The sequence below is a fragment of the Sciurus vulgaris genome (assembly GCF_902686455.1).
Source record: "Sciurus vulgaris genome assembly, chromosome: 4".
Classification (NCBI taxonomy): domain Eukaryota; kingdom Metazoa; phylum Chordata; class Mammalia; order Rodentia; family Sciuridae; genus Sciurus; species Sciurus vulgaris.
The window spans coordinates 4,656,034-4,682,229 of NC_136464.1; the positions used below are offsets into that span (position 1 = coordinate 4,656,034).

At 49.7% G+C, this 26,196-nt stretch overlaps 1 protein-coding gene across 3 annotated transcripts; it reads left to right on the forward strand.

The window, feature by feature from the left end:
• The first annotated feature begins 36 nt into the window (after nucleotides 1–36).
• MKI67 (marker of proliferation Ki-67) lies at nucleotides 37–25,108 on the forward strand. Of its 3 annotated transcripts, none has more exons than XM_079137275.1 (15): nucleotides 37–139; nucleotides 816–977; nucleotides 3,215–3,293; nucleotides 3,386–3,501; nucleotides 5,969–6,035; nucleotides 7,765–7,810; nucleotides 8,277–9,299; nucleotides 10,459–10,634; nucleotides 11,561–11,876; nucleotides 11,969–12,087; nucleotides 12,189–12,360; nucleotides 14,522–14,665; nucleotides 15,551–20,868; nucleotides 21,634–22,067; nucleotides 24,778–25,108. In XM_079137275.1, exons 2-14 carry the CDS (start codon nucleotides 886–888, stop codon nucleotides 22,060–22,062), a joined length of 8,097 nt encoding a protein of 2,698 aa, XP_078993401.1. In that variant the 5' UTR covers nucleotides 37–139; nucleotides 816–885; the 3' UTR covers nucleotides 22,063–22,067; nucleotides 24,778–25,108. The 3 variants fall into 3 exon arrangements, with proteins under 3 accessions (XP_078993401.1, XP_078993400.1, XP_078993402.1); XM_079137274.1 differs by lacking the exon at nucleotides 37–139 and adding an exon at nucleotides 521–664; XM_079137276.1 differs by lacking the exons at nucleotides 37–139; nucleotides 8,277–9,299 and adding an exon at nucleotides 521–664.
• Nucleotides 25,109–26,196: the final 1,088 nt, after the last annotated feature.

A 26,196-nucleotide genomic window follows, 5' to 3' on the forward strand; every position in this document is an offset into this window, starting at 1 on the left:
CAGGATATTGTGCAAATGGAAATAACCGCTGCCCTCAGCAGAGAACACGCGCCGTGGAACCCTGTGTGCATTGCACTTCTCCCGCGTCTGTGGAAGACTGACACTCTGCAACTGGAAAAGGCGCACGAAACTCCTCAAGGTTACTGGTTGCTTGGTGAGATGGAGGAACCGGCGAGAGAGGGCTTTAATTTTTAAATTTAAATCTTCCAGCAATGAGTGACACGTGGCGTCCCTTGTGTTTGGTCCTTAAATTAAAAGGAGGAGGGGTTCTCGGTGGCGAGGACACGGTCCATCTTTGCACTTGTGGCCGGGGTGATGCCCATGCTGAGCTGCTATTCCTGTCCGGCAAGCGCCGGCGGGCCGCGCGCGCCCCCCAAGAGGAGCTCCGCTTTTCCGCCCTCGGCCCCGCCCACGCTTCCCTCGCGCTTCCCATTGGCCCCGCGCCGCGCCTTCTTGTCCAATCGTGGCCCTTAGCGCCAGAATTTGAACCGCCGTTTTGGTTTGAATCCGCGGCGCGGCGGGCGCCTGGCGCGGAGCTGCTGGGACACCGGACGCGGAGGGCGGCGGCGAGCGACAGTGGGGCGGTGCGGGCGCGCGTGGACACCGCTCGCGTCCAGCTCCCCTGCCGCGGATTGCGGGCGGCGGACGGCGCCGACGGCGCCAGGTGAGCGGGCCGGACTCGGGTGGCTTGGGCCTGGGACCGCGGCGGCGGGCGCTGCGGTCCTGGCCGCGGACCTCCGGGCTGGGCCCTGGGTACCGCCGGGCCTCTGAGGGCCACTCTGAGCCGCGGCCCGCAGCACCCACCTCTTCTGCAGGGAACGCGGCGAGCTTCGCAGGTGCAGTCGGAACCCTGGGTCCTGCGACCCGGCACACAGCTAGGGTAGAATGCGGCCCGCGGGACGCCTGGTGACCATCAAGAGGAGCGGGGCGGACGGAGCCCACTTCCCGCTGAGCCTCAGCACCTGCTTGTTCGGAAGGTGAGCGCGCCGACCGGGGCGGGTGGAGGGCTGGGGCTCCCGTGCGCAGCGTGAGCCACGCTTCCCGTAAGCGTCGGTCGGCTGTTGAACATATAGTTGTTACATGTGCTGTGTGATTGACATGCATTATGTGCATTTTTAATCAAGCATATTTTTGCAATTGGTCTGACAAAGATTTTGCAATGCGGAGAGGTATCGGTGATTCTTAAACCCGATGCACAGCAGACTGTCTTTAGAAGACACTGCCCCTCCCAGTAGACGAGACACGGTGTCTCTGCACCTCAGCAGTATCCCCTGGGCTGCTGCTGTGTCTGGGAAGATAAAAACCGGAAGGAATGCCTCCCCACACCTGCCCTGTGCTCTGATACCCTCCTGCCCTTGGCTCCCTCTTTGGGGCCAGTAATATCCCTGGTCCCAGCACGATGGGCACAGATGCTAATGGCATGAGCCTCACCATCTAAGGTGTCCCTGTAGGTGTGTTATAAGGTCACCCCCATGGTCTGGTCCCTGGCCCCACTCTGGGTGGCATCATCCCATCCTCTTCATCTCTCACCATCTTCCTGAGGCATTCCAACTTCTTGCTTGTGTTGGTATTTTTATGAAGTTTGAACTCGATGGCTGCATTATTCCCCCTACTCTTGTGCTTGAGTGACTCCTGTCTTTCAGGTATCTGTCTGAATTGTTACCGGGAAGCAAGCCTTTAATGAACACGTTTTTCCTAGCATCACAGCATTGGTGTTTTTGGTTAGTGTCTCCTGGAGGTCTGAGCTCCAAGGGCAAGGGCTGTCTTGTTAATAGTTATGCGCTTGGGGCCAGGTGTGGGGTCTGGCACATGAGAGGTGATCAGTATATACCATTGGTACATGTCTAGTAGAAAGACGTGCTGGAGATTGAATTGGAAATCAGGGCATAACAGTAGTGCTCAAGAAGCAGGACCATTTTACCCTGCAGGGGCCTTTGGGCAGGGTCTGGGGATATATTTACATGTCACTGGGAGAAGTGTGTGCCACTAGTGTCACTGAGCAGAGGTCAGGGCTGCTAGGAAGCACTCAGCAGTGCACAGGACATCCCTGCTTGAAGACTTCTCTGGCCCAAAATGTCAGCTGCAGTGTTGACATTAAGAAATACTAATGGGTTCTCCTGCCGGCAAAAGCCAGTTCTCATTACTGGGGTGTTCTGGTATGTAAAACCCAAATTCTCTTCTTGACTTCAAAGAAGCTGTCACCTTGCCTAATTTCCTTTCTCTTGAAAAGAAAAAAAATTCCAGTCTTGAATGATGTTCATTTTGGTTATCATAAATCGTACTTCAGCATGTGTTTTGCAATTTTATTGTTTTGGAGCTTCATAAGTGCTGTGATAGGTGCAGGTGTGCTAAGACTCTGGAGGTTCATCTGCAGGCCAGACAGGAAATGAGAGTACGTTCCACTCCTAAAACACAAGATAGAGTCCGATACCAGAGACTCCTGAGCACTGGCCACTCTCCAGCTAGTTTTAGGGTTTCCTTCTGGGCTTTTCCATGGTGTCAGCTTTCTGTGCACGGTTGAATCTAGATATTGCTTTTTGTTGCCAGCAGGTCAGTATTTTTAATGTTAGGAGAATCTTGAACTTATCACTTAGTAATGTATAATTTTAAAACAGCAGTGAAAAGCTCACACTTGACATGACTGCATGCCCAGCACACGGTTACATGTGCAGCTCATTGGATTCTTGGAACAACACTGACCTGGGCGCTAAAGTAGCCTTTTTGTATATGAGGAAGCTGAGGCACAGGGAGTTGCTAGCCGGAAATGTGGCACTTTGGGGTTGATTGTCTTTAAATGTACATAAACTACTTAAAAACAAAGCTTTAAAAGTAATTATGCTTCAAAATTTATATAAAATGCTTTGTGTCTTATAAATAGCATAGCTATTTTTGCAAAAGGTAATTGAATTTGTATTCAAGTATTTTTCTGTTAAAATTAAGTACTCCAGTTTTAAAGATCTCAAATAGCTTTTTATCCAACATTTATAAAAACTTTTTGCAAAATGTGAAGACTGTTTTCATTGCCCATGTTTTGTGGGGTGGTTTTGTTTTTGTTTTTTTTTTTTTTTGTTATGTTTTGTTTTTGGTTATTCCTCATGTCATTATATTTGCAGATCAAGCACATTAGTCCACTTCTGTTTTATTTTGAAAAATTGAGGTAATTTTTTATGAAGTTATAACAAAAAAAAAAAAAACTTAACTCTTTTGTATTAAGGGGTACCGAATGTGACATTCGTATCCAGCTTCCTGTAGTGTCGAAGCAACATTGCAAAATTGAAATCAAGGAACAGGAGGTAAGTGAGTTTTTGGAAGTTGATTCTGAAACTGTAATTTGCTTTTTATCTTGTCATTAGTTACCTATTTCCTCCCCTTTTTACACTTGTAGGCAATATTGTGTAACTTCAGTTCCACTAATCCAACACAAGTAAACGGGTCTGCTATTCAAGAACCTGTACCACTAAAGCATGGAGATATAATAACTATTATTGATCGGTCCTTCAGGTAGGTAAAAGTTAGTTAGCTAACAACAAACGGCATAATCTGATTAACCATAGATGGTGCCACAGTTCATCTGTGATTCCTCTTTGATGGTGGCAATGTGGAAATACTTCAGGCTCTCATTTGTGGTCCTCATAATCTAGAAGCATAGGACTCTGGGAGTGACACTGGGCCCAAACGAGATGGAATTCCAGCATTCGAGAGCACAGAATTAGGTGGAAGATAGGTAACCTGGTCCTAATGGAGGTTATTTTCTTCTGAATGTTGTGAAAAGGTATGCTTTTTCAGTTGCTTTTTATTTTAAGCAGAATGCATTCATAGATACTTAGAAAACAAGGTGAACAGATGAAATCATCATGATCTGAACACTCTAGGGATTGATTACCACCTGTATGGACTGAACTGTGCTTCCTCAATATCTGTATTTTGAATTCCTAACCCTCAGTGCCTTAGAGTGTGCGTTTGAGAGAGGGCCTTTAAAGAGAAGTTAAACTGAGGCCCTTGGACACAGACATCAGAAGAGCAAGCCCGAAGGCACGCTGCGTGAAGAGGCCAGGGCAGGGCAGAGGAGCCGTTCTCTCAGATCCCTTGGTCTTAGACTTTCAGCCTCCAGAGCTGAGAGCAAAGTTCTGTTGCAGACACCCTGTGTGTGGTGGTTCATTATGGCAGTCCTAGCAAACTAATATGCCACCCACGTCTTGGGAGTTTCCAGAAGTTCTTTTGTATTGCCTCCAGTCACTACTTCTCTCCAGGGAGGCCACCATGGTGGTGTACCACATAAGCTTTGAGAACGATCTCTAGGCTCTACAGATGTCTGTCTTCTGTGACACTCCATAACAGTGAAGTGATAAGGTGGTTGTGTGCCTGGCCCCTGCTCTGTATGTGAGACTCCTAGCATGTTGGGTGTCTCCAGTTTGTTCTCCCTCAATGCATAAATATTGCATTTTAAAATGTGCATGGCATGCACAATAACAGAAGACTAAAGTACAAATAGTCATTCTTGATGGACATTTGAGTAATTTTGTTTTTGAAGTATGTTGAGGCTTTCTTTATGATCAGAGATGATTAATTTCTTACTAAGCCTGTGTATTTGAAAACAGTGTATTGTACAGCTACTGAATGCAGTCTTCTATCAGTTTAGCCATTAGATTCAAGTCTTCTATATTTTTAAATCATTCCCTATTTACTAGTTACTCTAAGAGATATGTTGAAATCACCTGCTGAGAATTTTTTGATTCCCTTTTTTAGCTTTATTGATTTTTGCCTTGTATGTTTGGAGGCTATATGGTGGCATGCAAATGTCCTCCTGGAACTGATCCTGAACAATACTTTCAACTCTGTCATCAGAGCTCTGGCACAGAACTCCGTCACTTAAATGTCCTCTACCTTTTGCCTGATGTTGCCTTTGGATGATAATTATAGCTAAATTAATTTCTTTCTGATTAGTGCTTACACAGTGTAACTTCCCACCCCCTTAATTTTAACTTTCCATCGTTCTTATGGTCTCTTGGAACCTGCTGTCAGGTGACTTGTTTTAATTGGAATATCTTCTTGATGGATTGAACTTTATATCATGATAAAACGTCCTTTATCTCTATGTACAATTTTAAAGGACATTCTTAATGAATATAGACTTCTAGGTAGGAAGTATTTTATCTGGAACGGAGACTAGAACTATTTTCCCCAAAGAAAATACTTTTAAATGGAGATCGGCTACAACGATTAGACATCCCTAACAAAGAGCAGAAAACAGACCTGAGGGAAAGGACTTGATCTAGTGCTCTGACACCATGAGACACTGTTCCAGACACCTAAAGACCTCAGATCAGGGTGCCGTGAAAATTCAGATCAGGCCCTTTCACAGAGGTCCTGAGGTTTCATTGTGCAGAATAGTGGATAGTCTCCATGATCTGACTTCAGATCAGTCAGAACAATTATGGAGCCCTCCTAAGATGCACCTGTCTTGCCGAGACACAAAGTAAGTGGGAAACTGGCATGATCGTGGTGTTCTGAAACAGCTCAGCAGTTACCTGTGGTGAAGTCACAGCTTTGTATTCACCTGAAGTGTGTCACTTCATGGTGAGCGAGTCGTGTCGGCTTGCTGGTCGACTTCACGCGGTTCACTGGCTTCCAGGGGTGTGTAGGAGAGGAGCCCACGGTTCTGCTCCTATTCGACGGGCATTGACACAGGCACTCAGAGAGGTAGTCTAGTCATACCCAGGCCAGGCAGTTAAGAGTTAATATGGGTTCCCACTCTGACAACAGTATTCTAAAAGAAACCTGAGAAAATTGATAAAAGTTTCTAGTGTAAAACACTTTTCTAGCTCTAAGTTCATTTCTATGTATAAGGTAATGTTCTGAACAAAGCCTGAAATTTTGTCCTTGCACATGACCCAATGTGGTCATGTGGAGGCTTCAGCTAGAGGTTGCGAATCCCAGTCTAACTCCGTCCACCCTTCCTGCACTGTAGGTATGAGAATGAAAGTCATCAGAATGGAAGCAAGTCAACAGAAAGTCCCGGGACAGCACGTGAACAGGTGATGGGAAATACCTTTCAGGGCTGGGCTCTGATTCTTTTTTGGTGATAGGAAATCATTTTTAGACATTTTGAAAATGATTGTTTTACTTTAAATCAGTGAGAATGACTTTCTGGTTATAGCAGAAAAATAAGGCATGAAAAGAAGTTGAACTTAGACATAGTGAAATAATCTAAATCTATGTTTCTTCTTTGTGAGTCAGAATGAGTACTGCATTGTCTTGGGCTTTTGGCCAAAAAGTCTTGGCCAATATGGAAGCCTGTGGGTGGGACAGTCCTGACACATGGAAATGAACCTTGGGATCTGCACTGCCCCTGTCTTCTACTCACTGTTCTCTTCCATCTTTGTGTGTCTGAACTAATCACGTAAAAACCATGAGACCCAAGATGCTTCCTGTTCTGATGTGGAGCAAGTCCCAGGGATTGGCCATGTAAGAAGATCTAATGAGGGTGTTGGTGCAGAATGGGAACACCAGTGGCCAGCTTATTAAGCTCGATTCTGCTCATGCATGGACGCTTAGTAGGGCCCAGCAGCTCTAGGAGGGGGCCTGAGAATTTGTCTTTTCTACTCTTTGGTATGCCGCTCAAGCTGGTGTTGGGCCAGGTGGGAGTCCTTGGTTTGGAAACCAAGTACCCCTGCAGTTAGCAATAGGCACTTCCATCTCAAGACTTCTGCCATGGTCTTGGTGAAGCGGGGAGCTCAATGAACCTGGAGTTCATCGGCTCCTGTGCTGGAAACTATTCTGGGTTTATCCCACACACCAGCCATCATCCAACTTGTTACTAGGTATAAAGAAATAAGCTAAGTAGTTAGGGAACTATGGACTAGACTGCTTGGCAGTCTGTCAATTATCTTGTTACCTGTTTGATTAAAATAAGTATTAAAGTTGAGTGTGTTAAAAAAATCACAGAAGTTTGACAGGAATTTTATGGCTATTAATAAAATTATGCAAAAATGGGATCGTACATTATACATATTACAAATGTCATTAGTAGTTCATTTTTGTTGTTTGGTCATAAGATTCTTGGTCCACTTTGGATTGGAAATCAAACAAGACTCATCTTTCACAGGTAGTTTTAGAAGTTCTTAAATATCAAATTTGTAGTTGAATCAGTGCAGAGGTTAAACTCTTTGCCTTTGGTAACCATGTTTGGAATTCTTCTTAGTATTCCAGAAGATAAAGTTTCATTCTAGGAGTATTGGGCTCCTGTATCTTGTATAGGTGTCATTTGTTATTTCTTTCCTGTTGGGCTGCGGTGGGGGTGGGTCCGAGACGCAGCTGAGGCTGCAGTGCCCCTGGCAGAGCCCACTGGGCCCTTGCCCTGAGCTCCCAGGTGAGCGCGGAGCATGCCTGTGGCCTCCGTTCACCCACAGGTCCTGGGCCTTTCTGCTGAAGCTTGTGATCAGCTCTGCTCGGGTGGGTGTGCAGAAGTGGGCCATGCCCAATTTTAGCTTTGATTTCTGATATTGGGCATTCCCTTGAGGTCACAGAATCTCTCTGGGGGTTAATCATCTTATGCTGGGGTTTGTTTTCTCCTCTGTCACTTGCTCTTATTTAAAAGCCAGCTAGGATATGTCTGGAACTTGACCATTAGCTTCGCAAAGTCTCTAAAAGTCAAAGGAGCAGTTTGGCAAAGAAGATACTCAATAAAAAGAATATTTGCATTGTTATGACCATCGGCATTTAGGAAGGCACTGAAATCACTCTTCTTGTTTTCCCAACACATAGGAACCAGCGCGGCGAGCCTCCAGAGCTGGCTTCTCGGCTGACCCTGGTTCGTACTGTTGTGTTCAGTTCTGGGATCCTCAGGGTCAGATCACTGCACAGTGGCAAGGGGGACCACTGGGGGGCCTGAGTGTGAAACTCTAGTAGGTGTGCCATGTGACCCAAAAAGCCTGGGCAGAGAGCTATTACCTGCTTCCCTGGTGATTGAGGGGGTGCTGTGTTTAGGGCAGAGTCCATGGGCACGTAAATTGAATTTTTCAGTGGTCAGCTTAGTTCTGGGTCATTCAAAAGATTATGTCATTTCATACTGATTGGAGGCTAACGTGATTTATTTATTTGGATCAAAATATTAATGTCTTAAGACTTAACACAGTTTAGGCATTAAATAATTTGTAGACTAAGGGAAAAGCTAGGTTATAAGGCAATTTGAAACAATTATGATACTAAATTCCACAAGTTTCAGTCATTTAGAAAATATTGAATTTCTGTTTCTTATTTCAAAATTTACTATCAAGATGGGAAAGAGCAAGATTCCAAAGCCCATTCAAAACTCACGGAAAGAAATGCTGGGGGAAATCCTCTGGAGTCTGCCAAGAAGCTCACAGGAGAGGGTTCTGCCTTGGATGGTGCTGACCCAGAACCACCTAGCGCTTGGTCCTCAGAACATCAGGGGCATGATGGCGGAAATGCAGGGGATCCCTCTTCTGGGGACTTGAAGGCAAAGCCCAGGGTAACAGTAGGGAGCGGTTATGGAACACCGAGGTCTGTTCCCTCTCGGCAGAGCTTTGACAACCCCGAGGGAAGTGAATCCCCCTTTCAGAAGCTTTATCAGTCACTGAAGGAGGAGTTGGATGCAAAACCAGGACAAAATGTACAGTGCTGTAGAAAATCAGGGTCACGTGGTGGCACAGCAGGGAGAGAAAGTGCTGGTGGCTTGCACAGGGAGCCCCAGCTGTCCTGCAAACCAAGACGGAAATCCGGGAGAAGCACCCTCACGAAGGAAGACCCTCCCTCTGAGCCAGAAACCAACCAGACTGAGAAGGAAAGGGCCGTGGAGCCTGCAGAGGCCTCCGGGAAGCTGCCAGTTTCCAGCGTTCCTCTCTCTAAGACAACCAGGGAGAAGGCCCTTGTGCAGTGTCCTCAGCAGCCAAGTTCTGCACAGGAACACAAGGATGAAGACCTGCGTGCAACTCTGGGTGAAAGCACCTGCGTCAAGGCCGTTGATGAGCCAGTCACTCCTGGGAAGCTTTTAACTAGAAATCAAGCACCACCCAAAGCCGAAGGTGCTGCCAACCCTAGCAAAAAGCCAGAAAACCTCTCTTCCGGAAGCAGGAGGAGTGCGCCTTCAAATATGGGAGCACTACCCACGGAAATCCAAAGCCAGCCTTTCTTAACTCGGTGTCTCCCTCATGTTGAAAGGAAGATTCAAAAGGATTCCTTCAGCAGGCCTGAGAAATTGGGCACAGCGGCTGGACAGATTTGTTCGGGGTTACCTGGTCTTAGTTCAGTTGATATCAGCAACTTTGGTGATTCCATTAGTAAGTTTGTTTAATGATAAATCTACTTTCCCTAAAAGTTTAGTGCCTACCTTTTATGTAGATATCAATGAGACCGTCATTCAATCAATGTGAGCTTCGTGGTGAGGTACCTACTAAGCTCCAGGGTGCAGTGACAAGTGGCGTGTTCCTATTTCAGCTGTAGATGAGTCTGAAACCCGGATGATTGTAGCAAGGAACACTGGGGAGGTGTACTTGTTAGGAACTGTGCAAGGGCAAGAGCACACAGTTCTCTTCCCTTCTACCACAAAAGAGGAAGGAGAATAACTGCTTTTCATTCAGGTTCAGTTTTGAACTACAGCTTACTGAATCAGATACATTTGGTTGGAATGAATCACTGAAATCCTTTGAGAATCACTGAACATGGTGGCAGCTCTTAGGGAATCCATGCTTTGTTTTCAGTCTCCTCTGAGCACTGTGTTTAAACCCTGGACTAGGTGCAGGGGCTTTGCATACTTTGACAAAGGAAGGGATGTCCATTAGAAGGTTTTATTTTATTTTCCTATTGCAAATGGGGAAACTGACAACCCAAAGCCCCCAATAAGTGGCTAGGAGTGGAGCCCTGACATCCTCTTGCATGCTCCGGGGCCTGGCTTCTGCAGGTGGACCACTGTGGGTGGGGAGTCACCTGTAGAAGGAGCCTGTGTCTGTCCACTAAGCCTCCTACAGGATGCTCGCTTGCACAGGGCTTTGTGTTGTGGTTCAGGAGTTTAGTGGGGCTGGGGCACATGACCCTCCTGGATTAGTTTCCATGGCTCACATCTACTCACTGGGCAGGTCTGGGTCGGGCCCAAGCATGTGCATCTTAGAAAGTTCTCTCCGGCCACTGTTAGCGCTTTTCTCCATCATCCCTCTGCCCCAGTGCCAGCTGCTGCTGCAGACAGTCACTTTCTTCAGCTTCGTCTGGGTTAACCATTTTCAGTGTGTTCCGGAAAGCTCTATAGTGTGCAGTTGGCACTTGCTATCGAGTGGTTCCTCCTGAGGTCTTTCAGGGAACCTTTGGCATCTTTGCCCTCATCAAGGCTGCAGAAGAGCCCAGCTGTCAGGTTCCAGTCGGCCAGATTTCATTGGTGGTTGGAAGTGAATCTCGGGTCCTGCGAGGGTTGTCATTGCCCTTTGCACTTTTGTTGTCCTTCCTTAGACAGGAGTGAGGACCTGCCTCTGAAGAGAAGGCGTGTGTCCTTTGGCAGTCGTCTAAGGCCTGAGTTATTCGATGAAAACTTGCCTCCTAACACACCTCTCAAAAAAGGGGAGACACCAGCCAAAAGGAAGTCTCTTGCAACTCACAGTCCAGCTGTCCTGAAGAAGATCATCAAGGTAGGCTGGACGGTCGGTGTTGGGTTTGCTCAAGTGCCTGAAGGTGGCACACATTCCACCCAGAACCTGCCACAAGTAGAGTCACCAGGCAGATCTGCAGTTGTCTGAAAGCATTCACTGAAAGCCCGCTTATCTTATTCGGGTCTGGAAGGTGACCATCTCCCAGCTGGCTCTAAGGTGGCTGAGTGTGTCGAGGTGTGTGTGACACTTCATTTTGGTGCACAAGACCCCTGACATCTGTGTCCACAGGTTCCACAGACCCACCTGGGGCCAAAAATGTCCCATTAAAAAGATTCTGGATTCCTTGACACATGGCCACAAGGACCGTTTCATTTTCTCTTACGGTTATGAGGGTAAACAGGGCATTCAACTGGTGAGGAGGAAAGTCTTTGGTAAATTATCTCGTGCACAGTCAGCTTCATAGGCATTGTCTTCACCTGCTGCTGTGCTTCCCTCCCTGTTTTCAGGCCCCTGCGGAGTGTGACCCCGGGGCTCCCTGTAGCCAGGCCTGGCTGGCTTTACTTCCTCTTAGCAACAGGAAGGAGTGGGAAGGCCCACCTCTCTCCTTCCTGCTTTATCCCAGCTCACAGAGTGGGCAGTCTCAGGACTGGGCATCCATAGCCAGTTGGGCCAGGACTGAGGTCAGGACTACCCTGTCTCACTCAGCAGGCCGTTCTCTCCATCTTTCCACCCAGAATGCCTCAAGTCCAGCTGGATTGCTGCTTTTAGCCCCTTTCTATTTCTCTAAGTGAGTGGGACAAGCTTAGCTCTCCTTAACCTTGTAAGACTGCTTTGAACGTTTGGCGCTTCAAGATTTTAACAGCTTAAATTCTTCACTGAATACATTTTGATAGGCCTTACAGAAATGTAACGTTTCCTTAAACTTTTTGGGCGAGGGTTTCTTATGACCATTTCTGCCTCGTCAGGAACAACCTGCATCACCAGGAACAGAGTTGTCTTCAGCAGTCTGCTGGGAAGTGAAAACACAGAGAGCGTCCACAGGCTCCCTGGCTGCTGGTCCCAGAGAAACTGCACCAGGGCCAGGTGATCAAAGACGCAGGTCAGGCAAGGCCTCGGCTGCCTCTGGTGGCAGCAAGTCCCCTCAAGACACTCCTAAGAGAGTGGGAAGGAAGAGTGGCCACCTGTCTTCAAAGAAGACATCTATCAGCCGAAGTCAACATGGTATTTTGCAGATGATTTGTTCCAAAAGGAGAAGTGGTGCTTCTGAGGCCAACCTCATTGGTTAGTGTTGAGTTGGTGAATGTGTTTTTAGGTCATTTTTTCTCATTTATTAACAGTTTATTTTTTAAGTTTCACTATCCTTTCTCTGACAGTTGCAAAATCATGGGCCGATGTGGTTAAACTTGGTGCAAAGCAAACACAAACAAGAGTTGTAAAACATGGCCCTCAAAGGCAGATGACCCGGAAGCAGAGAAGACCTACCACTCCCAAGGTATGGCTTCCTGTGGGTGGCTTGTTCGCGCCTGCTGCTGCCCAGGGCGCCGAAGCGTGTGTTCAAGCTCTGCTGTTTTATCCTTTCACCTCTCTCCACAGAAGCCTACTGGCAGCGTTCACAATCAGTTCAGCACCGGCCACGCAAACTCTCCTTGTACCATAATAATAGGGAAAGCTCAGATTGAAAAAGTCAGTGTACCTGCTCGGCCCTACAGGATGCTGAACAACCTGGTTTTCAGTCAGAAAATGGACTATGATGAAGATCTTTCAGGTAAAGCGACTTTCGATGTCCCAACTGTGACTTTGTGGCTGTTTGCCACCTTTGTTCTTCTGCTGAGTGGGAACATAGAAGACACAACTGAGGCAGCTTGCCAGGGCCAGGGACTTCACAGAAGAGAAAGCTGGTTGAGAGGAGGAGGCCTTGCCTGCACACTGGGGTCAGGTGTCCTTTAGAAAGAGCGTGTAAATGTCAGATGCTTGCACGCCTTTTCCTGGAGGGCAGTGAGGGCAGGGAACTGGGAAGTGCTGTGGGGAGAAGGCCCTGCCCTTCCCGGGCCTCAGCTGGGCACGTGGACAGGCTGCCCGAGGCGGATCTGATCAGGTGCTTTGGAGCAGTGTGTTGCTTCTTCAAGCAAAGTTTGCTCTGAAACTCGACTGTATCTGAGTCGAGAGATACAACCCTATGGGAGGGGTTGTTTTAAGCCACTGATCACTGAGCAGATGTTTCTGCGCAGTTCCCATTCTCAATGAGAGTGTGACCTGACTTGCTTAGAGATCACAGCTGTGGCGAGGACGCAGAGCTCAGGGTCCATGTTACATGGTATGCGCAGTGGTTCACACTGTGCAGTTCAGGAGGGAGGTGAGTTTCGAATTGAATGGGTGGGATCTTATTTTTATTTCATGGCATATTGGGAATTGAAAGTTACTGTATTGCTCAGTAGGCAAAGTACACCAGTAAGAGTAATACTTGGATCAATCAATTTGTCTTTTAAAAGAACTACAAAATAAAAACAAAGTAGGTAAATGTATATATATGTATTCTTGGAAATTGTGAACATGTATAGGATATTGATATACTTTCTTTTACCAAATGTTAAAAACACCCTCAAAAATACTTTTTATATATCAACTTATAATTTGAAATGTATCATTTTTTAGTTATGTATGACATTAGGGCTTGTTCTGACACAATCATAACAACATGGAAGGAGATTCACTGATTCAGGTCCCCCTTTACCCATTCCTGCCTCTCCTCCCCTTCCTCTTCCTACTGGTCTGCAGTTGTTTTCTTGGTGTCTGGTGGATGTGTATGATGATGAGATTTGCTGTGGGATGTTCATCTGTGTACCTGGGAAGTCCAGCCAGGTTCCTTCCGCTGCCTTTCCTTATCCTGTCCTGCCCTTCCCCTCCACTCCTTCATCCATCTACTCCACTGATCTTCCTTCTGTCGTAAGGGCCCACCCCCTGCATTTTCCTCTCTCTCACTCTCTTATCAAATAAATGAGTTCCTCTCTCTCTCTCTCTCTCAAGATAAAACGAACAAGATTTTGAATGCTGTGCCTGGGACACTGAGCTGTCTCAGCATTTCTTCCTTTAAGACTGTTCCAGAAGTCAAGCAGTTTTCACCCTGGGCATAGCTTCCACTTGGAGTCAGTGACTGCAGGACATTAGACCCTGGGTGCTTTTGGCAAGGCCTGGAGGACTGGGAGGGAGGAGACCTGCGTGAAGGTCTGGGTCAGGTGGGGCCTCAGGCGGCTCCCCAGACTGTCCTGCAGCTGAGCGCTGGCCTGGGGATCCACCACCCCGTGGCTCCAGCGCAGGGAGCGCAGGGAGGGCGTGAGCTTCTCAGGAAGTTCAGCCTGACGCGGAAGCTACTTCATTCTTTTTCCTGCGATGTCAGTACTGCTTTGCAGTGTTAAAATTATATGGTAGTGCTATTTGGATTTGTAAAAATACATACCATTGTCCACACTAAAAATGGGCAGCATCCTGTCACATTCTGAAAGGTGGGGACATGTTATTTGTACATAAAATCTAGAGCGGAGGAACCCAGGACTCTTGGGACAGCCGCAGGCCCTTGGGACCTGGATGCCTGGAGGGGAGGCCAACCCTGAGGGAGGGTGTCCACTACCAGTTTCTGCAGCACCTGCACTTCTGTTTGGGGCCTAGTTTGGAAGATCGCGCAGGACAAATATCTCAGTTGATTTCCTTTCCTGTTGGAAAGGATAGAGGAGAAGCTACATACACTTGTTTTCTCCTTGTCCTCTTTAAAAAAATAAGCACATTATGAATGGATTTCCCCTTTATGTGAGACCCTGAGTACTGAAATCCTAGGGACTTAGTTTACCTCCTATCACTTAGTCTGTTTTGTGTGAGGACTGGGGTAGCTCATTGTACATAAGTAATAGGTTTAAAATATTTTCATTTATCAGGGCTCACTGAAATGTTCAAGACTCCAGTGAAGAAGGCAACCACATCTCCCGACACTCTTTCCAATTCACAGAATTTGCTTGGAAAAAAGTCCCAAGTGCCTAACTCAGGAGGAAAACCTCTGCCCATCACTTTGGAGATTTTGGGTTGGTTGACTTTTTTTCCAGACGTCATACTTTTGGGAACTTACAGATGGCATTGTTTTACAACCACTGTTGTGTTACTTCACATCAGATGCCCCTGATAAAATGCCCTTTCCGCCTTCCCTGCTCTGTTGTCTAAGCAGAGAGTCCTGCTGAATATGAACTAATGCTGCCTCTATTCACTACATGGATAGAAACAGCTAATCAGTGCAAAAATTCCCACACACTTTTGGCTCCTTTATGTATTGGAAGAAAATGATATAGCAGAAGCATGTACTTGCTCTCACACTTATGAATTACTCATTCAAAATAATTGCCAATTATAGAACAGAAAGATAGGGATTTATGTACTGATTATCATCCCTCCCAATTGTGTGTGTGGGAGCAGCCCCAGGTGAGGGACATGGAGACGTGAGTCCTTTGGTACTAGTCATTGCATTCCTGTCTCAGGGAACAGCTTGCTATGCTTCAGAATTTTGCTGGTGTTAAATCGTAGATGTTTCCTGCATAATATGGACCCTAAGCACACACTGTAGAAGGCCTGTAAACTTCATTAACAGTTGAAGGCAAGAAACAACTGTATCAAATGTCAGTGGGTCCTGGTGTGGCAGCCTCCAGAAGCCCCTACGTAAGGAACTTTTCCCTTAAATAATCACTACAAACCCTAACACCACTTAATGGTGACCCTACTTATCACCAAATGACATTACACTGAAGGGTACGTGGCTCATAGTTAAGACATTGATGGCCATATTAGTAGCCTCATGTTCCCAGTAAGGTTGACAGGAAGCGTAGTCATTGGTTCCCACACTGTATTTCTTGAGAATAAAATACTAAGTTGATATAACACAATTAATATACTAGCTTATGTATTTTTATTTTTCACAGGATCAAGTGTGTTCTCTAATACACAGAAAACAGCAAAAGAACCATCTGATAAGCGTTTTGCAAGCCCATCCTTAAGAAGGCAGAGCATTAGAGAAAATGAAAACACAGTGAAAACGCCCAGGAACATCAGTAAAGTGACTCATTTTGAGATGAGAACTCCAGACTTTTCACCGAAGCCTCTGAAGATGGAACCCAGTGCCAGCAAGTTGAGAAGATCTGTGGATCTCAGAAATGTGCAGGTGCCACGTGCGGAAAGCAAGAGTGAAGCAGAAGCGGATGCTGCTGGGACCAACCTGGGAAGACACCCCGAGGAGCGGAGAGGGGCCCCGGACCCACCTGGGGAAAGTACTGAGCCAGGAGAAAAGTGTGGCAAGACGACAAATGTGAGGCGCTCGAGAACGGGGGGCCAGAGGAGCGGAGCCCTTGCCCACCTCACAGACCCTGAGAAGACACTTGAAATGGAACCCAGGAAAGACCTCTCAGGTAGCCAGCCGCTACCCCAAACACCAGCGTGCACCCAGCAAACAGCGGAACGGGAGGAAGAAGCCACTGACCTGCCCTGCAGGTCTCCCCGGCCAGAGCCAGCGAATCCCACAGCAAGTAGGAAGAGACAGCACGGGAGATCTCTGGGGAGGGCGGTCGAGCAAGAGGAGGCACCTGCGCTGAGAATGCTCCCGCACCCGCCGAGGGAAGCTGTGCACACACACGCAGCGCCAGGAGATGATAAAGGCAGTGGGGTGTTTGAGGGAACGGCAGAGCAGAACAAGGACCCAGTGGCGTATGGAAGTGGAATGAAGAGGGGGCCACGGACTCCTAAGAAAAAGACCCAACCCCTAGAGGACCTGGCCGGCTTCAGAGAACTGTTCCAAACACCAAAACACGCTGAGGAGTTCAAGACAGATGATAAAACAAAAGTGCTGGACAAGTCCACCCAACCAGGACCTGTGGGAACCCCAAAGAGCCCAGAAACACAAGCCAGCCTACTGCGAGGAAAAGTGGAAGTGAAGCAAGAGCGCCCTGTACGGGAGGAGCTCAGCAAAGCGCACGCTCGCAGAGGGCCGGGAGCGGTTGGCAGAGCAGTCAAAGCTTTTGAGGAGTCTGCCCAGCAGGTGCTGCACCCAGCAGCAGATGTTACAGGCAGCAGGCAGCAGGCAGGGGCAGCTAAGGAAAAGGCCCTGCCCCTGGAGGATCTGGCTGGCTTCCAAGAGCTCTTTCAGACTCCAGGCCGTGGCAAGGACCCAGAGAATGCTGGAGAGACCACAGGTACACCTTGCAGATCTACAGAACCAGTATCTGGGGATACTCTAACACCTGTAAAGAGACGGCCAAGGACAAGTCTGCAGAAAGTGGAGGTGAAGGAAGAGCTGTCAGCACTCAGGAAACTGTCACGGTCCCCAGGCAGAGCCACGCACACACCCACGGGACCAGCACAAGAAGAGAAGGGCAGAGCACTCACGGGAACTCCAAGACAGAAGGCGAACTCAGCAGATTTAACTGGACTTAAGAGACAACCACGGACACCTAAGGAAAAGTCCCAGCCCCTGGAGGACCTGGCTGGCTTCCAAGAGCTCTTCCAAACCCCAGGCCACTACAAGGACCCAAGGACTGCTGGAGAAGCCCCAGATACACCTCGCAGATCCGCAGGATCGGAACCAGTCAGAACACCAGCAAGCCCAAGGAGAAGGTCCAAGACAAGTGTGGGGAAACTGCAGGTGAAAGAGGAGGCCTTGGCACTGAGGGAGCTCACTCAAATGTCAGGGAAGGCCACCCTCATACCCAGAGTGCCAGCAGGTGATGACGAAGCCATCAGGTCTTTTGAGGAGCCTGTACAGCAGGCCGTGCAGCCAGCAGCAAAGGTGATGGGGAGCAAGTGGCAGCCAGGGGCAGCTAAGGAAAAGGCCCTGCCCCTGGAGGACCTGGCTGGCTTCCAAGAGCTCTTTCAGACTCCAGGCCGTGGCAAGGACCCAGAGACTGCTGGAGAGACCTCAGGTACACCTTGCAGATCTGCAGGACTGGAACCAGTCAGAACACCAGCAAGCAAAAGGAGGCGGTCCAAGACAAGTGTGGGGAAAGTGGAGGTGAAGGAAGAGCTGTCAGCACTCAGGAAACTGTCACGGTCCCCAGGCAGAGCCACGCGCACACCCGTGGTACCAGTACAGTACAGACACATCGACGCAATTGTGGAATCTCCAAGGCAGAAACTGGACCTGACTGAAAACTTAACTGGACTGAAGAGACAGTCACGGACACCTACAGAAAAGACCCAGTCCCTGGAGGACCTGACTGGCTTCCAAGAGCTCTTCCAAACCCCAGGCCACTACAAGGACCCAAAGACTGCTGATGGAACCACAGAAATCCTGTGCAAATCTACAGAACCAGAACCAGTCAGAGCATCAGTGAGCACAAAGAGACGGTCCAAGACAGATGTGGGGAAAGTGGAGGTGAAGGAAGAGCTGTCAGCACTCAGGAAACTGTCACGGTCCCCAGGCAGAGCCACGCACACACCCACGGGACCAGCACAAGAAGAGAAGGGCAGAGCACTCACGGGAACTCCAAGACAGAAGGCGAACTCAGCAGAAGATTTAACTGGACTTAAGAGACAACCACGGACACCTAAGGAAAAGTCCCAGCCCCTGGAGGACCTGGCTGGCTTCCAAGAGCTCTTCCAAACCCCAGGCCACTACAAGGACCCAAGGACTGCTGGAGAAGCCCCAGATACACCTCGTAGATCCGCAGGACTGGAACCAGTCAGAACACCAGCAAGCCCAAGGAGAAGGTCCAAGACAAGTGTGGGGAAACTGCAGGTGAAAGAGGAGGCCTTGGCACTGAGGGAGCTCACTCAAATGTCAGGGAAGGCCACCCTCACACCCAGAGTGCCAGCAGGTGATGACGAAGCCATCAGGTCTTTTGAGGAGCCTGTACAGCAGGCCATGCAGCCAGCAGCAAAGGTGATGGGGAGCAAGTGGCAGCCAGGGGCAGCTAAGGAAAAGGCCCTGCCCCTGGAGGACCTGGCTGGCTTCCAAGAGCTCTTTCAGACTCCAGGCCGTGGCAAGGACCCAGAGAATGCTGGAGAGACCACAGGTACACCTTGCAGATCTACAGAACCAGTATCTGGGGATACTCTAACACCTGTAAAGAGACGGCCAAGGACAAGTCTGCAGAAAGTGGAGGTGAAGGAAGAGCTGTCAGCACTCAGGAAACTGTCACAGTCCCCAGGCAGAGCCACGCACACACCCACGGGACCAGCACAAGAAGAGAAGGGCAGAGCACTCACGGGAACTCCAAGAAAGAAGGCGAACTCAGCAGATTTAACTGGACTTAAGAGACAACCACGGACACCTAAGGAAAAGTCCCAGCCCCTGGAGGACCTGGCTGGCTTCCAAGAGCTCTTCCAAACCCCAGGCCAGTACAAGGACCCAAAGACTGCTGGAGAAGCCACAGATACACCTTGCAGATCTACAGAACCAGAACCAGTCAGAGCATCAGCAAGCACAAAGAGACGGTCCAAGACAGATGTGGGGAAAGTGGAGGTGAAAGAAGAGCTCTCACCAGGGATAAAACTAAAGCAAACCTTAGGAGAAACTGTACCCATCCAGGAAGAATGCCCAGGTGGTAATAAAGGGGTTAAGATGTTAAAACCTGCAAAGCGGAAACTGGACGAAGCAGAAAAAGTAACTGGCAGCAAGAGGCTCCGAGGGGCACCTAAGGAAAAGGCTGAGTCCCTGGAGGACCTGGCTGGCTTCCAAGAGCTCTTCCCAGCACCAGGCCCCACGGAGACACTCACAGATGATGAGAAGACCACAGAAGTGCTGTGCAGTTCTCCACAACCAGAACCAGTGGACAGGCCAGCAAGCACAAAGAGACGGCCCAGGACTCGGACCCGGACAGCAGAGGTGAAAGAGGAGTCCCCAGCAGTGAGAAGGCCAGCCCGGACAGCACGGGCCACCACGCGCACGCGCATGCGCAGAGCACCAGGAGGTGAGGACCAGGGCAGCGGAGATTTTGAGGAGCCTGCACAGCAGACTCTGGCCCCAGCAGCAAGAGCAGCAGGCAGCAGGAGGCTGCGAGGGGCACCTGAGGGCAGGGCCCAGCCCCTGGAGCACCTGGCTGGCTCCAAAGGACCAATCCCAGCACCAGGCCCCCCTGAGGGACCAACAAGTGAAGAAAAAAACAGAAAAATAGCCCGTAAGCCTCCACAGCCAGAACCCATGGAAACTCCAGCACCCTCAGAGAGACAGCTCAGGGCGAGACTCAGGAGAGCACCTATGACCCAAGAGCTGCCAGTGCAGGGAGAGGTGACAGCGACATCAGGGCGACCCATGCACACACCCCAGGAACCTGAAGGGGACAGTAAAAATGTCAAAGTGATCAAGGAACCTGTGAAGCGGAAGCTGAATCCCACTGCCGGTGGAGCGGGCAGCAAGAGGCGCCGAGGGGTGCCTGAGCAGAAGACCCAGCCCCGGGAGGACTGGGCTGGCCTCACAGAACCAGTCCCAGCACCAGGCCCCATGGAGGCACTCACAGATGATGAGAAGACCACAGAAGTGCTGTGCAGTTCTCCACAACCAGAACCAGTGGACAGGCCAGCAAGCACAAAGAGACGGCCCAGGACTCGGACCCGGACAGCAGAGGTGAAAGAGGAGTCCCCAGCAGTGAGAAGGCCAGCCCGGACAGCACGGGCCACCATGCGCACGCGCATGCGCAGAGCACCAGGAGGTGAGGACCAGGGCAGCGGAGATTTTGAGGAGCCTGCACAGCAGACTCTGGCCCCAGCAGCAAGAGCAGCAGGCAGCAGGAGGCTGCGAGGGGCACCTGAGGGCAGGGCCCAGCCCCTGGAGCACCTGGCTGGCTCCAAAGGACTAATCCCAGCACCAAGCCCCCCTGAGGGACCAAGAAATGATGCTCACAGCCTGAAGAGCAATCCAAGGCAAACAGCCGAAAGATCAACACCTCTGATGACGAGCAGAAGACTCCTTAGGGCCCCTAAAGCAAAGCCAGTGGAAGATGAGGTGGAAGTGGGCAACAGACACCCAGCAGCATCTCGAGGCAGAAGCCGGGTTCCCCTGCCTGCGGGCGAAGCTGGAAAAGACGGGCTCCTCTCAGGACATGGGGGCCTGCGCTCAGAGACTGCGCCACAGGACGCCGCGCAGGCGAAGGCAGGCCACGGGAAAAGGTGCAGAGGCAGCTCTCCCGAGCCTCTGGTCATGAATAAGGGTCTGAAAATTTTAATAAGTAGAATTGAACCTGTGGAAGAGCACAACAGCAACATGGGAGCTGGAAAAAAGGAGAGAGCGGAAGACTCTGCTCCTGCAGACAAGGTGACGCAGGGCGCGAGTCCTCACTGTGTTGTCTTGGAGGGTACGACTCCTTGTGAGCTGATGTCTCTCCACAGGGCTTTCTAGCAGACATGGTTAATAACTTATAGGGCTAAGACAAAGGGTCTTCAGGAGATCCAATAGGGAACAGGCTGATTCTGAGTTTGAAATGTACTAGTCAAAATCATGGCTGCAACCTTAACGGTTTGTCAGGGAGTGAATGACATATTCATGTTCATTTTGAGAAACTGATGATAAAATAGGTGGACAATTCAGTTCTGTGTTCAAGATACCTCCCTGATCAAGGCAGGGTTCAAATACAGTGTGTGCCAGTACTTCAGGAATAAGAAGAAAATTATGCTACATGTGTATCCTCAACAAGGGGAGCTCTGAGATTGCCACGCAGCCAGCCCCCAGAAATGCTGAGCTGCCCTGAGCTTTGGTGTGACTGTAAAGGAATAGCAGCTCACTTGCCAACTCTATAATGAAAGCAGTAGCATTTAAATATGGCATGTGATTGAAGTTTATTCTGAATTTCTGATTTGCAGTTTATCAGAAGGGATCATTTCTCTATAGGAACGAAGTAGCAAAGCATTAGCTTGAATATCCTAGATAACTGGTGTCTTAGGAATTAGGTAACGAGAAATAAGCAAATGATTTATTTTTTATTTCTTACTGTTTCCTTTTGGTTGTTTTTCTTCCTGTTAAATTTTAAGATTTGTTTTTACTAAGTTCTGAAATTTTGTTGATGTCTTCTCATTTCTTTAGGGAATATTGCTGCGAACCAGACATCAAAAAAAAACTGAAGGAGAACAGCAAAGAACTGAGCTTACTAGATCAGCAAAAAATGTAAAAATGAAGAGACAGGAGAAGAAGCCCATGGAATCCTGCCAGGAAGTGGAGCCACAGAACTCAGATGATGGAGATGAGAAACCTTCGTGTAGGGGCAAAGTCAGGGAAAGGAGAGTGTGCTTGAGATCTGGAAGACAGAATCGGATTTCCCAGCCTCACACAGCAGAGCAGGAAGTGAGGGAGAAAGGCTTGGCAATCCCCACGAGGAACCAGGAAGAGAAAGGAGCAGCCACACAGTCAGACCTCAGGTGTCTGAGGTCCAGAAAGCCAGGTACGCAGCCCACACTGGAGAGTGGATCTGACCAGAGAGTCACGCGAGGAGCCAAGAGACTGCAGAAAACCTGAAGAAGGTAACTAATTGTATACACACACAGAGAATGGGTGCATCTATACACAGAGTCGCAAAGGCCAACAGAAGCACATACGTGACATCACGCTGCCAGCTCACAGTTAAATGTTAGAAGGACTGATGTAAGCCACACGTTTTGTCCGGGGAGTGTATTTCCTCTGGGAATTCCACTTCCAGTGTGAGTGCAGGTCACGGAAGGCCTTCAGGACAGGCTGGGAATGTACCAGGTCGTACCTCTGTCTGACTGCTGGGGACACAGCGCGCACTGAGATGTGGGGAACGTCTTCATTCTCTCCTCGGTTCTGCCAAGCTTGCTCGGGAAAGCTGCTCCAGTGTGGGCCTCCTTTGGAAAGGCCAAACAAAGGCGGGCGGGTCCAGGAGGCAAACAGCAGGAGTTAAGGTCCACACAGGGCAAGCTTGTGCGACATTCCCCTCCCCAGCCAAACCACGTCTGTGCTGACCTGGTGAAGGTGCTGTGAAGATCAGGGCAAGGGCGCCATCTCTAAGTTGAATACCCCACAGCATCACTAAGCTCCTTAGTGTTCCTCTGGAGAATCCCGGATTGAGCCGGAGGCTTGTGGTCCCAGAGGCCGCTGTGGAGGCTGAGGCAGGAGGATTGAGAGCTCCAGGCCAGCCTGGGAGACCCGTCCCCCTCCCAAGAAGTAAATGAATAAATAAGATAAAGGGAGGGGTGGGCAGTTTGTTTTTGGGAGTGGCATCAGAGTCGTTCTCAGCACACGCAGTCTGGACCTCACACTTGCCTATCCTGAGATCAGCCAGTGACAGAGGTAGCAGTGGCCACTTGGTGTGTCAGGTGCAGCTGTCCAGGCTGGCACACTCTAGGACACACTCAAGCCAGGAAGCTTGAGCTGACAGCATCAAGGACAGCCCAGACTCCCAGATGCCCCCAAGACCACACACAGTCAGCAGTGAGCTGGGCAGGAGGACCCCTGCTGTGGGGTGGTGGCAGGAAGCCCTAGTGGGGAGGCACTGACAGAAGGTTCCAGAGAGGGAGGAGGAGAAGCTCAGGGAAAGAGTGATGCCCAGGCAGAGGCCATAAGTCAGAACTCGTGCCAGGGACTGGCTGGAAGCAGAAGCCATCTGATGGTGGCAAGACATGGTCCTGGAGCCCGGGGGACCCAGGACCTCCTGCAGCCCATGTGGTTGACACGTGCACCAGGCTCCCATGTTAAAGTAAAGTTTGGGCTGTAAACACTTAGGGATTCCTGGTCTGGAAGGTGGTGCTTCATGAGCAGGAAGCTGCAGGCGTGGAAGCCACCCTCTCCCTTGATGATCCTCAACTCACAGCCCAGCCAAGGGAGAGCCAGGTCTGGCGCTCTGTCTGGGACACTCGGCCTCTTCCTGGTCACCCACCAGCATCCACGAAGGCTCCACACACACTGATGGGTTTCTGCAGGGCTTCTCAGCTGGGGTCCACCATGGCCTTCAGCTCTGGCTGCCCAGAGGCCAGAACTGCTTATGTAGGAAGTAGGTTCCTCCAGGTACAGGTTCCCAACTTGGTCACCTTGTCCGTGTCCCTTTACCCTTAGTGGAAGCAGACAGGAACCCCCGTGCCAGTGGGGAGCAGGGGGGCGTGGAAAGATGATGGGGTGGAGGGGAGCACATCCTGGCACTGATGAGAAGCAGCTATTGTCTCACGCGGTAAGCAGCGTTGAGGCTGAGGAAAGACCAGGATGAGGAAAGACCAGGAGGGGACGGCTGGGGACTCTGGACACCAGGGCTGTGGCCACAGCTCAGCATGGGTGTGTGAACTCACTGTTCTGCCAAAGGTCATGTGATGTGGGCCACCTGAAAGGCAGCAGAGAGTTCATTTGTTGTCAGCTGGAGTAGTGTCCAGAGCGCTGACCTGCCTTCACCTGGGGTCTTGTTTACTTCCCTAGAATTCTGAAACAGCAACTGCAGTCGGTGAGGTGGCCTGTGGACACTAAGACATGATGGGCCTCCCCTGCCCCTTGGCTGGAGGAGGGAGGCTCAGCCACCATGTTCCCACCCTTGTGCCCTCAGTGTGCTGGGCACTCCTGCTTCCTGCCTTTTAAGCACAGGGTCCAGAATCTGATGACATTAGCACATTTAAGATCTTTTTCACTCAAACCCAGCTTTGTGCCTTTTGAATTCTAGCCGTGTTTCCCTGTGACCTGTGAGGTCATCGTGATGCTGCTTCTCAGAACTGTCCTCATCAACTTGCTCTTCCTCGTGGGTGTGGGCTGTGGCCTGTGCACAGCAGGGTGCAGACACCAGGGCTAAGTGTCCTGTCGGACCAGGCTTGGTCATCTTCGTGCCCTTAGATGTGGTCTGCTTACAGGTGACCCCATCTCCCTGCTCTCTTGGAGGAGACCCTGCCCTCCAGGTCTCACTGCAGGACGGCCCCGGCCATACTCAGTGTTTAGAGGTTGACCAGGTTTACTCAGGTTTAGGGTGGTTTGCTTCTGGGTTAGGAGATTCAATTGTTTAATCCAGGTTTAATTCACTTTTTCTAAATGATGTTTTAAGTTTAATAATAAGTTTAGGAAAGAAACTACTTTAAGGTAACATATCGGAAAACAAATCTTCAAGTTCAAATTATTTTTTTTGAAATAAGAACCTGCATAAATTCTAGTAATGATTTGCATTTTTTCAGAGTAGGGTTTATTACAAAAATTATTATTTTAAATTACTTAAGAATTACGGTTTTTTTTCTTTTCCCCAAACAGGATAAGGACACGGTGTGCACCAAGAAAATAAGAAGCAGAAGTCGTCTGGACAGTGAAGATATTTAGCAAAGAAATTTGAGGGGGAAAAATATAATAAAGTTAGTTTAGTGATAGATTTTTAGTGTAACTTTTGATACCAGTATAAAAATGAATTCTGTAAATAATAATGGGTGTGTTTATGGGAAGGAAGCTCAGAATGTTCAGGCTCGGTTTGTCCTGCGTGGGTTCCACAAGGGGCATCACTGGCCAGTACCTGAGTCGTAACAATCTGTCCAGGGCAGGTGGCAAAGCGTGTTTCCTCCGTGCTGCGGAATAAAGCCCTGCTTCCCGAGGTTGGTCTTGGCTTCTCTGTAGCTCGTGCCAGTGTATCGTCTCTGCTCGTGGGTCTGTCTGTCTTGCACACAGTGTGAAGGGCAAGAGCCTGGGTCCCCAACAGTGAGCAGTCCCCAGGCAATCAGCAACGCCTGGGCGACTAGACGAATTTACAGGACATCTACCACGGGGGCATTGTCCCCACACTGGGCTGTCGGTCCTGTCTGGTGTCCTTGCCCTTCAGGGTAAGGGCACCAGCACAGGGTGGTTGGTGTTCCCATCTGTGGAGTCACAGGGTCACTGTTCGGGGGATGATGCGTGGCTTGCTCTTCTGCTGAGTCTGGGTCTGCCCAGGACTGCTTTTCTGAGCCTCTGCCCACACGCTGGGGCCATCAGCTCGTGTGCACTGCATTCCAGCAGAACCTTCCTGGCTTCTGCTTTCAGGCCGTACTTTTGTTCCGAGTGCACTTGCCGGCACCTGGCACAAGAGGTCACACAAACTCTCGAGCATGCAAGACAGGCACTCTACCAGATGGGCTTTATGGCCTGCACACCACACAAACTCTCTAGAAGAGAATGCAGCTGGCAGGGGCCACCAAGATCCTTCACCTACTGTTCCCTGTCTCTGGGGTGAGCTGGCATCTCCCAAATCTCATTTTAAGCCCCAATGGCTCAGTTAGACCCGTAGACAACGACAACGTGCATATCTCTCCATTTTCCACCTATTCTGTTCCCGTTCTGTCTTCTTTAAATCAGAAAATAGCACGCTGTCCTCCAGACCGCTGTCTGAGCCGTGCCCACCTGCCCTTTCCAGGTGGGAGGGTGGCAGACGATATGGAACCCCATGGTAGGGTGTGCCCAGGAAGGGCTGTCCCTGTCCTGTCCACTTCTGTCACCCATGCCTATGTGGAGCCAGGCACACGTACGACAGTGCCGATCGAAGGCAGGGCCTGGAGTGTGGGCTGGACCTCGGGTTGCTCTGTATCGCCTGCCAGGAGCAGCAGTGATGGCCACAGGTGACGCTTGACGGAGGCTGCAGGTGGGGCGGGAGGGGCAGCTGAGCTGCCATAGAGGAGCAGGATTGTGTCCTTGGTTGACCTGAGCCTT

Bases quoted from the DNA above. Each gene is read 5' to 3' on its own strand.
- MKI67 (XM_079137275.1), top strand. From the start codon at position 886: ATGCGGCCCGCGGGACGCCTGGTGACCATCAAGAGGAGCGGGGCGGAC. The intron at 3,294-3,385 runs GTAAGTGAGTTT...TTACACTTGTAG, and splicing joins TTGAAATCAAGGAACAGGAG to GCAATATTGTGTAACTTCAG. The intron at 14,666-15,550 runs GTTGGTTGACTT...TATTTTTCACAG, and splicing joins CATCACTTTGGAGATTTTGG to GATCAAGTGTGTTCTCTAAT.